This window comes from Tamandua tetradactyla, chromosome 6, assembly GCF_023851605.1.
Source record: "Tamandua tetradactyla isolate mTamTet1 chromosome 6, mTamTet1.pri, whole genome shotgun sequence".
Lineage (NCBI taxonomy): Eukaryota > Metazoa > Chordata > Mammalia > Pilosa > Myrmecophagidae > Tamandua > Tamandua tetradactyla.
In genome coordinates, this window is record NC_135332.1 from 90,546,110 (window position 1) to 90,560,790 (window position 14,681).

Genomic DNA, 14,681 nt, shown 5'->3' on the forward strand with positions numbered 1-14,681 from the left:
ACTTATGTATATCAAGAACTTTGTCAAGAAAGTAAAAAGATAGCCTACACAATGGGAGATGATATTTGCAAACGATATATCAGAGAATGGTCTAGTATTCAGAATATATAAAGAGATTATTCAACTCAACAAAAAGACAAACAACCCCACTACAAAATGGGCGAAAGACATGAACAGACACTTCTCAGAAGAGGAAATACAAATGGCTAACAGGCACATGAAAAAATGCTCAACTTCACTGGCTAGTAGGGAAATGCAAATCAAAACCACAATGAGATATCATCTCACTACCACCAGAATGGCCATTATCAATAAAACAGAAAATGACAAGTGCTGGAAAGGATATGGAGAAAGAGGCATACTTATTCACTGTTGGTGGGAATGTCAAATGGCAGAACCACATGGAAGGCAGTTTGATGGTTCCTCAGGAAGCTAAGTACTGAATTGCCATGTGATCTGACAATACCATTGCTAGGTATGTACTCAGAGGACGTGAGGGCAAGGACACAAATGGACATTTGCACACTACTGTTTATAGAAGCATTATTTACAATTGTCAAGAGATGGAAACAGCCCAAATGTCCATCAACAGATGCTAAACAAGCTGTGGTATATACATGCGATGGAATATTATGCAGCTGTAAGACAGAATAAGGTTATAAAATGTGTAACAACATGGACGGACCTTAAGGACATTATGCTGAGTGAGATTAGCCATAAAAAAAAAAGGAGAAATACTGTATGGTCTCACTGATATGCACTAATATTAATGAATGAACTTAGAGAATTTCAGTTAAGAACAGAGACCATCAGGAGATAGAAGTAGGGTAGATATTGGGTAATTGGAGCTGAAGGGATACAGATTGTGCAACAGGACTAATTGTAAAAATACAGAAATGGATAGCACAATACTACCTAGGTGTAATACAATAATTTTTGTACAGTGAATGAAGCTAAATGTGAAAATGATAGAGGGAGGAGGGCTGCAGGCACAAATGAAATCAGAAGGAAAGATAGACAATAAAGACTGAGATGGTATAATCTAGGAATGCCTAGAGTGTACAATGATAGTGACTAAATGTACAAATTAAAAAATGTTTTTACATGAGGAAGAACAAAGGAATGTCAATATTGCAAGGTGTTGAAAATAGATGGTATTCATATTTTAGAATTTCAACTTCTGTGTGAGACTAAAGCAAGAAACGTTTATTTGGTGCAAAATTTATATTTTGACTAGTGCATCTCCTAATATAACATATACGGACAGTTTAATCAAACACCATTAAGTATATGGAACCTGGTATAGGGCATGAGATTTGGCAGGTTTGTCCAGAGTGATGCCCCGATAAATCCCAGAGTGATTTGAAAAGTGAATAAAAAAGTATTTGTAAAGACCCTTGAGAGAATGGCGAGAAAGGGGGAAAATTCAATTTCCCCATGTGGAGAATTTCTGATATTCTCACAAGCAATGGGGACAACTAAAGCAATAGGCCAAGCCCTCAATCTTGGGGTTTGTTCATATGAAACTTATCCCCACTAAGGATAGGCTAAGTCTACTTAAATTAGCCCTAAGAATCACCCCCAGAGAACATCCTTTCTTGCTCAGATGTGGCCCATCTCTCAGCCAACACACTAAGCAAACTCACTGCCCTCCCCGTCTCTACATGGGACATGACTCCATGGGGTGTAAACCTCCCTGGCAACATGGGACAAAAATCCTAGAATGAACTGGGACTCAGCGTCAAGGGATTGAGAAAACCCTCTCGACCAAAAGGGGGAAGAGAGAAATGAGACAAAATAAAGTGTCAGTGACTGGGAGATTTCAAATAGAGTCGAGAGGTTATCCTGGAGGTTATTCTTACGCATTATATAGACATCCCTTTTTTAGTTTAAGGTGTATTAGAGAGGCTGGAGGGAAGTGCCTGAAACTGTAGAGCTGTGTTTCAGTAGCCATATTTCTTTAACATGATTGTATGATACAGCTTTCACAAAGCGACTGTGTGATTGTGAAAACCTTGTGTCTGATGCTCCTTTTATCCACGGTATGGACATATGAGTAAAAAATATGGATTAAAAATAAATAAATAGGGGGAACAAATGTTAAAACAAATTGGGTAGAGGAAAATACCGTCAGAGGGGTAAGGGGTATGGTATGTATGAGTTTTTTCTTTTTGTTTCTTTTTCTGGAACAATGTAAATGTTCTGAGAAATGATCATGGTGATGAATATACAATTATATGATGATATCGTAAACCACTGATTGCACACCAAGCATGGAATGTTCATACGTTAAGAATGTTCATGTTTGTACGTTGACTGGTTTTATTAATAAAAATTAAAAATTAAAATGCTAAAAAATAAAAAATAAAAAAAAACTATCAAGATGGCAGAATTATATTTTAGGCTTCTGTTTTCAGTATCCTGTAGCAAAGTCTCTTTTCTATGCAAACTCTATGTGAAAACTGGGAGAATAGCCATGAGGCAATGACAACAAAATACAGCTGTAGTGATCTGAAGCTGTGTGCACCCCAGAAAAACATGTTCTTAAATGTAATCCATTCTGATATTTGCACACTGGTGTTTATGGCAGCACTGTTCCCAATCCATAATGGATGGAGGTGGCCTAAGGGTACAACGACTGAGGAATGGGAGGGGGAGCTATGATGTATAAATACAATGGACTACTACTAAACAGTCTGAAGAAGAAATGAAGTTGTGAAAGCATCCAACTAGGTGTACGAACCTTAAGGATTGTATGTTGATTGAAATGTCAGGAACAAAAAGACAAATATTATCATGCCATAATCATATGGACCAATTATGATATAAAAACTTGGTGAAGTGAAATTGAGAACATGGGTTAGCAGGTCAGGGCCTACTGTAAAGGATACTAGAATGTAAGCTCTTACAGTAGTCATGGAGTTGAAACCGTTATTTCTAAATTCTGAGATTCTATTTATTTATAACCAGGTCCTTCCCAGAAATTTCAGGTATTTATGTGACACCTAAAACTCAGAGATAGAGCTCTGAAGCTATGAAAGTCAGCAGTTTCCCATACAGGAACTGTTTAAAAAGCTGAAAAAGCGAGCAGACTTCGAGTAGAGATATAAAGGAAGCTGATCTGGATAGGATTAAGGTAGATCAGAATACAGGGTAAGGATGATATTGTTCATATTTTAAAACTTCAACTTCAGTGTGAGAACAAAGGAAGAGATGTTTATTTGGTGCAAAATTTATATTTTGGGAGTGCATTTCCTAATTTAACTTCTATGGTCAATTTATTTGAACACCATAAGGACATGGAATCTTGAATCGAGCATGAGATTTTGTTGGTTTGTCCAGGTTAGTCTGATACCCTGATATATTCCAGATTAATTTGCACAGTGAATAAAGAAGTATTTGCAGAGTCCCCTTGGGGGACTGGGGAGAAAGGAGGAAATATTCAACTTCCCCATTTAGAGGATTTCTGGTATTCTCACAAGCAGTGGGGACAATTAAATCAATAGACTGAGCCTTTCAACTTGGGGTTGCCCTTAGGAAACTTACTTCTGCAAAGGATAAGCTATGCCTACTTAAAAACAGGCCTAAGAGTCACCCCCAGAGAACCTCTTTCGTGGCTCAGATGTGGCCTCTCTTGCTAAGCCAACTTGACAGGCGAATTTACTGCCCACCCCCTTACATGGGACATGACTCCCACTCCCAGTGTGTAAATCTCCCTGGCAATGTGGGACAGAAATTCCAGGATAAGCTGGGATCTGGCAGTAAGGGATTGGGAAAGACTTCCTGACCAAAAGGGAAGAGAGAAATGAGACAAAATAAAATTTCAGTGGCTGAGAGATTTCAAAATCAAGAAGTTATCCTGGAGGTTATTCCTATGCACTATACAGATATCCCTTTTTAGTTTATGGTGTATTGGAGTGGCTGGAGGGAAGTACTTCAAACTGTTGAGCTGTGTTCCAGTAGCCTTGATTCTTGAAGACGACTGTATAAACATAGAACTTTTACGACGTGACTGTAGAATTGTGAAAACCTTGTGTCTACTGTTCCTTTTATCTAGGGTATGGAAAGAAGAGTAAAAAAACACAGATAATAAATAAATAATGGGGCAACAAAGGGTAAAATATATCAGGTAGATGGAAAAAAATTCTAGTGGTCAATGAGAGGGCGGGGTAAAAGGTATGGTATGTATGAGTTTTTTCTTTTTTCCTTTATAGTGTGATGCAAATGTTCTAAAAAATGATCATGGTGATGAATACACATCGTGAGCTACTGATTGTGCACCATGTTTAGGATGGATGTATATGATGATTTCTCAATAAAAATATCTTTTTTTAAATTTAATCCATTCCTGTGGGTGTGAACCCATTGCTAAGAAGGACCTTTTCATAAGGTTACTTCAGTTTAGGTGTATCCCACCTCAACCAGGATGGGTTTTAATCTTCTTATTAGAGGCCATTATAAACAGAATGAATTTAGAAAGAAAGAGCCACAGAAGCAAGAAACTGAATTCAAGAAAACTGGGAAGAGAAGGGAGAGACCAACAGACATCATCATGCAGCTGGTACATGTGGTAGATGAGCAAAAGATTGCAGTAGCCACTGTTTGGAAAGAAAGCATCACCTTGTTTACCCCTTGATTTGGACATTTTCCTAGCATCAACAGTGAGCAAATAAATTCCCACTGTTAAGTCAACCAATTTCATGGCATTGCTTTGAGAAGCCCAAGAAACTAAAATACCATTCAAGGAGGAGAAATCACATTTCTGCAAACAGAAGAATACCTGTTTGAATGATATGATCCCGTTTTTTTAAAAGAAAACAAAATATATATGCATGTTTCCATGTTTTAACAAAATATCTGGGCCATATCCAAATTTTTCTAGAGGACAAAGTGGTTTTTCCCATAGTTAGTGTGCAAAACCAGTGATGATGTGAAGTTTACTTTTAGCTTTATGCATTTTTATATTAACTGATGTGTTTACATGGAAAATATATACTATATATCAATGAAAAGGATAATAACAGAATACATACACACATACATAGATATGATATATATTCAGTGTATTTTCCTGTAGTATATGTATATTTTCAGTTTTTCTCCTAAATCTTAATACATCTAAAATTAATTTTTCCATATTTAGCTAACTGACCATTTATTGAATGTTCCATCCATTTCCCACTAATTTAAAGTGCCCCCTCTATAATATACACAATTTTTACATACAAATGTGGGTCTACTTTCTACCATCTATCCTCTCCCCCTGATCTATCTATCTGTAAGCTAATTCAACCCTGTTAAAATAATGTGGCTTCTTTTTCACCTACTAGGGCAAAGACCTCCTTCATTACTCTTTCAAACTTTTTCTTGGTTATACTCAAGCAATTTTCTTTCAGATTAATCATTTTTTAACTTCAAAAAAGAAACTAATTGTGAACTCTTTACTGGAATCATGCCAAATTTATACTGATTTGGAAAGACCTGACATCATTTCAATATTGATTCTTATAATTCAGGTACATAGTATATTCATTTCTTATACTAAAAAATTATATGTTTCCTGGCACACTGATATTTATTTCTAGACATTTCATATTTTCAGATGCTGCTATGAATGGGACCTTTGTAGACATATTTTCCAACTGGCCAATACTGATAGATGAGGATGCCAGTGTTCTTATTTCTATTTTGTAATTCATCAGCTTTCTCCTTTATTAGTTCTTGGAGTTTAACAGTAGATACTTTTGGGCTTTACAGATTTTTAAAAAAAATCCTATTTAGAAATAATAATCTTTTTTCTTCCTTTCTAATACTTATTTCTTTACACCATTTTCTTATCTTATAGTATTGACTCAAATCTCCTAACAGTGCTGACAAAATATATCTATATCCTTGTCCTAACTTAATGGCCCACTAAAAACTATCTTTTGATTAGCCTTCAAAGTGTCAAGCACCATTTTAAATGCTAGAGACAGAGTAGAGAGCAACTGGTTTGATCCCTGCCCTCAGGGAACTTACAGCTTAGTAAGAAGGACAGAAGTGAAACACTATAAATAACTAATTAGATCATTTCAAGGGAAGCAGTCAATAAACACATCTGAACAACCACTACATGCCACAGGCACTGCCCCAGATGCTGGAGAAGCTGAAGACGTGCTGGTGAATACTCCAAGACACTTTTCACCAGGGCTTCCTTCTGAGGCCAGGTACAAAGGAGTGTCAGTGTTTCACCACTGAGGATGATTTAGCTGAGACTTAGGTAGACACTCTTTTATCATATTAAAGAATACACTGAGCTATTTCTAGTTTCCCAGGAGCTGTCAAGTGCCTTTGAGGCTTCTATAGAGAGGATCATTGGTCCTTAACTCTGTTTCTGTAGTAAATTTCCAATGCTAATTATATCCTATTTAATCATGGTATAGCTTTCTAATGCACCACTCGGTAGTGCAATTATACATATATAATTGATCTGGGATTACTTTTCTTTTATGTGTGCACCATGTTATCAGGGTTGTGCTAACTTCATAAAGTGAACTAAGATTTCTTTTTCTGCTTCATGGCAGCAGTAGAGGATGTGTCCATAAAGGTATCATATGCCCTCAATTCCCATCTCTCCCATGACTACTGTCCATGACTCATCTCTTCCTCAGGCCTAGAAAGACTGTAGGGCAATAACCAAGTCCGCTTAGATGTCTACATTCTCACTAACTCTTTACTAGAACAGAGATTCCCAAACTGCTGTATATTAAAACTTGCCAGGGAAGCTTTTAAAAACTGTGTTCTTTAGCTCATACTCCAGAGAGATTAGAAAAGAGTATCTGGGGGTAGCAGCCAGGCATCAGTAGTTCTTTTAAAGATCCCCAGGTGATTCAGGCATGCAGCAGAGTTTGAAAAACAATGAACTACACTAAGTGGTTTTGTTTTTTAAGTTTTATAAATGTTCCAGATTTAAACTCATTCACTTACCTGATCTACATCACAGGCGAGCCGAAGCAGCACAGGAAAAGTTCGCTTATAGAGCTGATACATGGGTGGGACGCCCTGATCACTCTCAGGCATCTGAGTGGCTTTTCCCAACATAAACATAACCATACTATGTAAAAGTTCACAAGCTGCAACCTAAAATAGGACAAGGAGTTTAACAAAGTTTACGTTGTCATGTTTCTAAGAGAAGAATACTTTGAAATGATACTCAATTCAGCCCTTTAAAAAGTTTTAACTCAATTTAGCCCTTTAAAAAGTTTTAAAAGAAAACTTTTATAGCGGATAACATCATGTAACCTAAAATAACTGCAGGCAACACATTTTTGTTGTATTAAAATTAATGTTTCTGTTCACTTTGATCTTTATACAAGAGTTCAGAGTTACAATTTAAAGCTTTAAACATTTGGAAGAATTCATTCGTAAGAAACATATTTCATTATTATCACATTACAGAACTATATCGCTTGTTAAAGAAAATTATACTTCATTTGTTAGCACATTTTCAACTATCACTTTTGGTAAATATATATTTGAAGCACTTTGGAAATTTACAAATTAATATGAAAAATTGAGATTATCTGTTTTATTTCTATTTATTTATTTATTTATTTTTTGAGATTATCTGTTTAGTCTCCCAGATTGAAGGGATCATCAAGGACAGGCCAAAAATCACTTTTAAAGCCCTCTGTACTATATTTACTATTATAAAAAGTTTTTGATATATATTAACATTTTACCAGATTATTATCTTATTAAGATGATTTAAGTTGAACTTTCATTTGTCAATACCACCTACTTCTGATAAGTAAGGTAGCTTTCTAATTACTATATTACAGAAAATACAAAACTAATAATATTGGAATGGCTGAAATGGATTGTCCATTTCCTAACAAATATGTTTTAAAAGCAACAGATGCTAAATAATGAGTGAAATGAAAAAGAAAAGTACTTTAGTTTGTCTGTCACTAGCTGAAAGAGCTAGTTCTGTGACCCGAGGCAAGAATACATCCAGATAAATGACAGGCTTCATTTCTACAAACGGTACTGCAAAACTGAGTCTTTTTTCTCTGTCCCATGCCACATACTTCTTCATCATTTCATCTGACGAAGCAGCTGTTAAAAAAGATTTTTAAAAGGTTTTTCAAATCAAAATCTTTCTAATACTATTACTCTATATTTCAGTAGTTAAATCAGAGTGCTTTATACTTTTATTAAACCAAGCATTTTGTTTCCTTTGTTTGTGCTTCAGACATACAATTAGAACATTAGAAATCAATGCTGTGTTATTTATGAATATAATTTATAATAAAATTAATTTTAAACAAGTCTAACAGTCTGAAAGGTTTAATTTTCAAATTCATTCAGAGTTACTTAATATGTAGAAAAATGATAACTTAAGCAAAAAATTCATTAAAAATTTCCTCTTTAAAATACTGATTTTCTCAATATAGGCTCTCTTATTCTAAATTACCAAAATCATTAGTATATTCAATATAATATTTCAAAACTAAAAGAAAATATGAATTTTTACTAATCAGAAGCATTAATTCCCATCAAAAACAATCTAAAAAATTACCCAGGTTTAGAAAAGTAGATTGCCTTTCCAATCCCGACACACTATTTAATATAGAAAAGCCAAATTAGATTTCATTTCAAAACAGAAAACATACTTAAGACACTCAAGCTAGAACACTTTTTCTGCTAATGTACTGAATTACTGAGATTGTATGGGACAAAAAAATTTCATTAGAAAAAGTATTATCCTTTATAAACTTGCTTGAAAATAAGTATCAGATTATCTATATATATCCACGTTAAAGTGCATAATTATCTACAAAATTTATTTTAAAGAAAAGTTTACCTGTTATAAGATTTCTGTTTATTTGTCCTCCTAGAGATCCAAGCATTTGTACAACTCTAATTCTTATAGCTTCTAAGGATAATGCTTCAGTCTGCAAACATAAACAATTGCAGGCATGTAATACAAGTGGTTAAAAAAGAGAATTCTGAGGAAGGAAAAACTATTTTACAATGTTTTCTATTGTTAATGTCTGCCAATGGTTAATTATATCCTAAATATTTGTTCTGTTAATTTTATTGCAAATTCATGAAAGAAATCACGTCTCTTCTAATTTTGCAGTTAGATGTCCATTTCCTAGGCCAGCAGCTCCCAAACTTTTTAACAAAGCATGTATACCTGTTCTAAAAAGATTAATGACCCCCAAAGAGCTTTTGTTTATGTAGGTTCCTGTTTATCAATATTTACATTAGATATTAAAATTTCGAGATTATTAAAATGCTATTTTCTTTAAAGATAATAACCCTATTACAAGTTAACAGTTTATATATTTTTAGGGAGGAAAAAACAGTATTTTCCAAAGCAAACAAAATAACAACAACAGACAATGGCACCTTTTCACATTTGTGCAATTCTCCATTGTCTAGCTAACTAGAAGACCGCTATTGTGATATGCTGTTTTGGCCTTATACAGACATGTTGCTGGAAAAGGGAGAGTATTTTAAAGTCTTTTGAGATAACTGTGGTTATTCTCTGATACTACACCAAAACTCAACAAGTTAGTGTCTTAAAGGTTAGTTACAATGTGGAACCTGATACCATGTCAATGAACTTTATACACTCCATTACATTAAAATCCACTGGTATCTTGTACTTCGAATCGATATTTTAACCCATCTGAAAATATCGATTTCCTGGGTTATGCAGAGTATCAAAAATTTGATATACTTCATCACATATCCAACAAATCATATTTGTTAATATCACCAGGAATCGCATCAGAAAAATCTTTAAGCAGTGAGAAGTTTCAAGCTCATGATGATGGCTACAAGTTTTTAAAATTGGAATTTCTGCTTAAAAGCTAAGATCAGCAATAAGTACTGTCAGATATTTTCCTTGAAGTGACAGTCTCATTCTTTGTTCATTTTTAGAGAAAATGTGTGTCAAATACTGAAGTCTGAATAACTAAAGTTAGTCTGTAGTTAATTCTTTCAAGTAAAAATGGTATTCAATGAAAAAAATGGCCCTTTTAGCTCACCATCAAAGCACTAAACCAATACTTTTTCTGTCATACTTTAATTTGCAGAACTGCTTCATGCATATTTTTCATCTTAGCCAACATTTTCATTAAAAAGATGTGTACTCACGGTCAAGATTAAATAAAATGCTAAGGAACTAACTTTATAAGCCATCATTACACCGTCAGGGCAAATATGAACAGAGCAAACATAGTGTCGACCCTTCTAGCCCTGGACATCTATGGGTCCACACTTTGAGAACTACATCCTAAGTAATAGGAATTCTGTACCTGCAATCAAATTTTATTTGCAAAATTAGAGATAATGCTCAAGTAATTTTATACTGCTTTGCTTATATGTGATTAAATTATTTAAAAATTTTATATAACCATTTCTCCTTCCACTCAAGTCCAAGCCAAAAGCTGCTAAGAATAATGAGGTGGGAAGAATTTACTACAGAGTTTGCATTATTATCAGTTCTACAAAAGCTCTTCAAACTTTAATTTTCATTTCATACCTTAAACAGATCCCTTTCCCTATACTGCCTTAATTTTCTCTATTTATATTACATCATATGGACTACATTCTCCAGAAGTTAACAACAAAAACCTGACTGACATTTATTTCACCTGATTTTTATTTCACTTTTAACAAGAGTTAGAATTTAATCTCTGCATTACTTAAGGTAAAGAATATAAAAGGGGATTCTTACTGATGAAATGTTATTTCTTCTTTTCAGATGCTTTAACACAACTTTATTAAATCCTTTCTGGGCAGCCCGAGAAAGTGCTGACACTTCCCAGTTATTCTTGGTTTCATCTAATCAACAGTTTAAAAAAAAAAAGCAATTTTAAATACTATTCATTCATTCATTTGATAAATACTAGAGAGAATACATTATATTGTCAGAGACAATAAAATCCTAATTTTAATTACAATTTAAAAATCAAGATTTCTAGAAGAAAAATATTAATTATGATCCTGTTTCTAAATACCTTTTCCTACTAAAATGAACATGGCTCCTTGGAAAAATAGCTAATTCTAGGGCTTAGTCAAACATGTACTTACAAGAGCCCAGGTCATCTGGAGGTACCAAAAGTAAGGAAGTACCCAAAGATACTGGGGACTTACCAAGGAGCCAGACTAAAGATACTCCACAGGTGAAATGTGGGACAATTTGGGAATCAACATAAATAATGAAGGTAAAAGATAGGACTCATTGAAAAAAATGAGAACTCTTGAGTCCATACTAATATAATAAATACATAGGGAATGAGGGAAAGCTATTTCTTGCAGCAGAAGGCCAACTAACATAAAAGGAATGATAGCTAAAAAAAAATCATTTTGCAACTATCATATTAATAATGGATTCAGGAAGCTGTGAGAGAAAAGCAACGTGATATGCCCAAGGGACTCCCATTAAGATTAAGTTTAGATTTCTCATTAGAAACTATAGAGGCAAGAAGGCAAGGGACAAAATAAATATTTAAAGTGTTGGGGGGAAAAAAAACCGCCAAGCAAGAATACTATATTCATGAGATCAGCCAGAAACAAAAGGACAAATACTGTATGGTCTCACTGATATGAACTGACATTAGTGAATAAACTTGGAGAATTTCATTGGTAACAGAGACCATCAGGAGATAGAAATAGGGTAAGATATTGGGTAATTGGAGCTGAAGTGATACAGATTATGTAACAGAACTGACTGTAAAAACTCAGAAATGGATAGCACAATACTACCTAATTGTAATACAATTATGTTAAAACACTGAATGAAGCTGAATGTGAGAATGATAGAGGGAGGCACTCTATCATGTGCTGGGGGCACAAATGAAAGCAGAAAGAAAGACGATAAAAACTGAGATGGTATAATCCAGGAATGCCTAGGGTGTATAATGATAGTGACTAAATTTACAAATTTAAAAAATTGTTTTTGCATGAGGAAGAACATAGGAATGTCATTACTGTGGGGTGTTGAAAATTGATTTATATTTTAAAATTTTAACTTATGTGTGAGACTAAAGCAAAAAATGTTTATTTGGTACAAAATTTATATTTGACTAGTGTATTTCCTAATATAACTTATGTAGACAGCTTAACTCAACACCATAAGTACATGGAACCTTGAGTAGGGCATGAGATTTTGTTGGTTTGTCCAGACTGATGCCCCGATAAATCCCAGAGTGGTATGAACAGTGAATAAAAAAGTATTTGCAAAGTCCCCTTCTGGGAATGGTGAGAAAGGGGGAAAATTCAACTTCCCCAAGTTGAATTCTTGATATTCTCACAAGCAGTGTGGAGATCCAAAGCTATGGGCTGAGCCCCCAACCTCGGGGTTTGTTCATATGAAACTTAACCCCCCAAAGGATACAGGTCAAGCCTACTTAAAATTAGGCCTAAGAGTCAACCCCAAGAGAACCTCTTTTGTTGTTCAGATGTGGCCTCTCTCTCCAGTCAACACAACAAGCAAACTCACTGCCCTTCCCCCTGTACGTGGGACATGACTCCCAGGGGTATGGACCTTCCTGGCAAAGTGGGACAGAAATCCTAGAATGAGCTGAACTCAGCATTAAGGAATTGAGAAAAACCCTAGAATGAGGTGAGACTCAGCATCAAGGGACTGTGAAAACCTTCTTGACCAAAAGGGGGAAGAGCGACATGAGACAAAATAAAATGTCAATGATTGAGAGATTCCAAACAGAGTTGAGAGGTTATCCTGGAGGTTATTCTTACGCATTAAATAAATATCACCTTGTTAGTCAAGATGTAATGGAGAGGCTGGAGGGAACTGCCTGAAAATGTAGAGCTGTGTTCCAGTGGCCGTGTTACCTGAAGAAGATAAGGCTTTCACAATGTGACTGTGTGATTGTGAAAACCTTGGGTCTGATGCTCCTTTTATCTACCTTATCAACAGATGAGTAAAACATATGGAATAGGGTGCACGGGCAGTTTAGTGATTAGAATGCCCGCCTTCCATGTGGGACACCCGGGTTTGAGTCCTGGACCATGCACCCCCCCAAAAAAAAATATGGAATAAAAATAGGGGGCAGGGGGAAAATATGGAACAAACATAAATAATAGGGGGAACAAATGTTAAAATAAACTTAGATTGAAATGCTAATGATCAATGAAAGGGAGGGGTAAGGGGTATAGTATGTATGAATTTTTTTCTGTTGTCTTTTTATTTCTTTTTCTGAATTGATGCAAATGTTCTAAGAAATGATCATGATGATGAATATGCAACTATGTGATGATATTGTGAATTACTGATTATATATGTAGAACGGGAAAAAAAAGAATACTATATTCAGTGAGAAAATAAGCATAATTGGTCGGTCAGTTATTTTTTCAAGCAAAAATGGTATTCAGTAAAAAAAACTGCCACACTACCAACAATGCTAAAGGGGGGGTCTTCAGCCTAAAAGAAAAGGACACTAGATAGACTGAAGTGGTACAAAGAAATTAAAATCTCTGGTAAAGTTAACTATGGTAGTTTAGAGCTGTTTGTACCCCAAAAAAGGCCATGTTACTTTAATCCATTTTAATCTGTCCCTGTGGGTGGAGACCTGTTATAGGTGGGACTTTTGATTAGGTTATTTTAATTGAGATGTAACCCAGCCCATTCAGGTGGGCTGTAATCCTTTTACTGGAGTCCTTTATGCAAAGATAAGATACAGAAAAGGCCAAGTGGGCATAGAAAAAAGTCCTGGAGAAGCTAAGAGAGGACCCATGGAAGCTCAGATAGGACACCACTGAAGCCAGATGCTGAAGTGATGAGACCCAGGACAGAAGGATCAGCAGGAGCTTGTAATGAGTCTTCAGAGAAGGTATGTCTTGTTGATACCTCAATTTGGACATTTTCATCAACTTAGAACTGTAAATTTATAACCTAATAAACCCCATTGAGAAAGCCAGCCCATTTCTGATACATTGCATTCCAGCAGCTTTAGCAAACCAGAACAGATTTTGGTACCAGAGAAGTGGGGTGCTGCAATTCGCAAATACCCAAAGTGCTAGAATGGCTTTATAAATGGATAAGGGAAAGACTCTGGAAGAACTGTGAGGAGTTTAAGAAAAAAGGCCTAGATTGCTTTAAAGAGACTATAAGTAGAAGTCTGGATGTTAAAGATACTTCCAAGGAGGACTTAGACATAAATGATGAAAGTATCATTGTAAATTGGAAGAAAGGCAATCCTTGTTTTAAAGAGACAGAGATTTTAGCAAATTTGAGTCCTGCTGTTGGAGGAAGGGAGAATTTCAAAGTAATGAGCTTAGATACTTAGCCGAAGAGATTTTCAAATTAAATATGGAACGTGTGGCCTGGCTTCTCCTTACTGCTTAGAGTAAAATGCGAGAGGAAGGGGAAAAGCTGAGAACTGAACTCTTAGGTATAAAAAAAAAAAAAAAATGATGGTTTGGAAAAATCTAGGCTTCCAGAAAGTGAGTCCCAAGAGAATACTGTGCTATCTGAATATTTAACTGAATATGGAACGAGCCAGTGACTCAGTGTGAGTGAAGATTGGAAATGCAGCTACCCAGAAAGGATTTTTGGAAAGTCCTATTGTCTGATGGTGGGGACCCATGTGCTACATATGAAACCAACAAGTTTTTTCCAAGATCTGTATGACTGGAACCACTGCCAGCCTGGACTAAATGGG

The 14,681-nt window shown here is 35.2% G+C and overlaps 1 protein-coding gene across 3 annotated transcripts in view; it reads right to left on the minus strand.

The window, feature by feature from the left end:
* The window catches only part of PRKDC (protein kinase, DNA-activated, catalytic subunit), a 282,120-nt gene that overhangs the window by 226,525 nt on the left and 40,914 nt on the right, over positions 1 to 14,681 (minus strand). For all 3 annotated transcript variants that reach the window (XM_077166734.1, XM_077166733.1, XM_077166735.1), the window contains 4 exons: positions 10,733 to 10,839; positions 8,846 to 8,936; positions 7,934 to 8,097; positions 6,967 to 7,119 (listed from right to left, as the gene is read on the minus strand). In XM_077166734.1, coding sequence (XP_077022849.1) covers positions 6,967 to 7,119; positions 7,934 to 8,097; positions 8,846 to 8,936; positions 10,733 to 10,839 — 515 coding nt within the window. The remainder of the gene's footprint in view (positions 1 to 6,966; positions 7,120 to 7,933; positions 8,098 to 8,845; positions 8,937 to 10,732; positions 10,840 to 14,681) is intronic.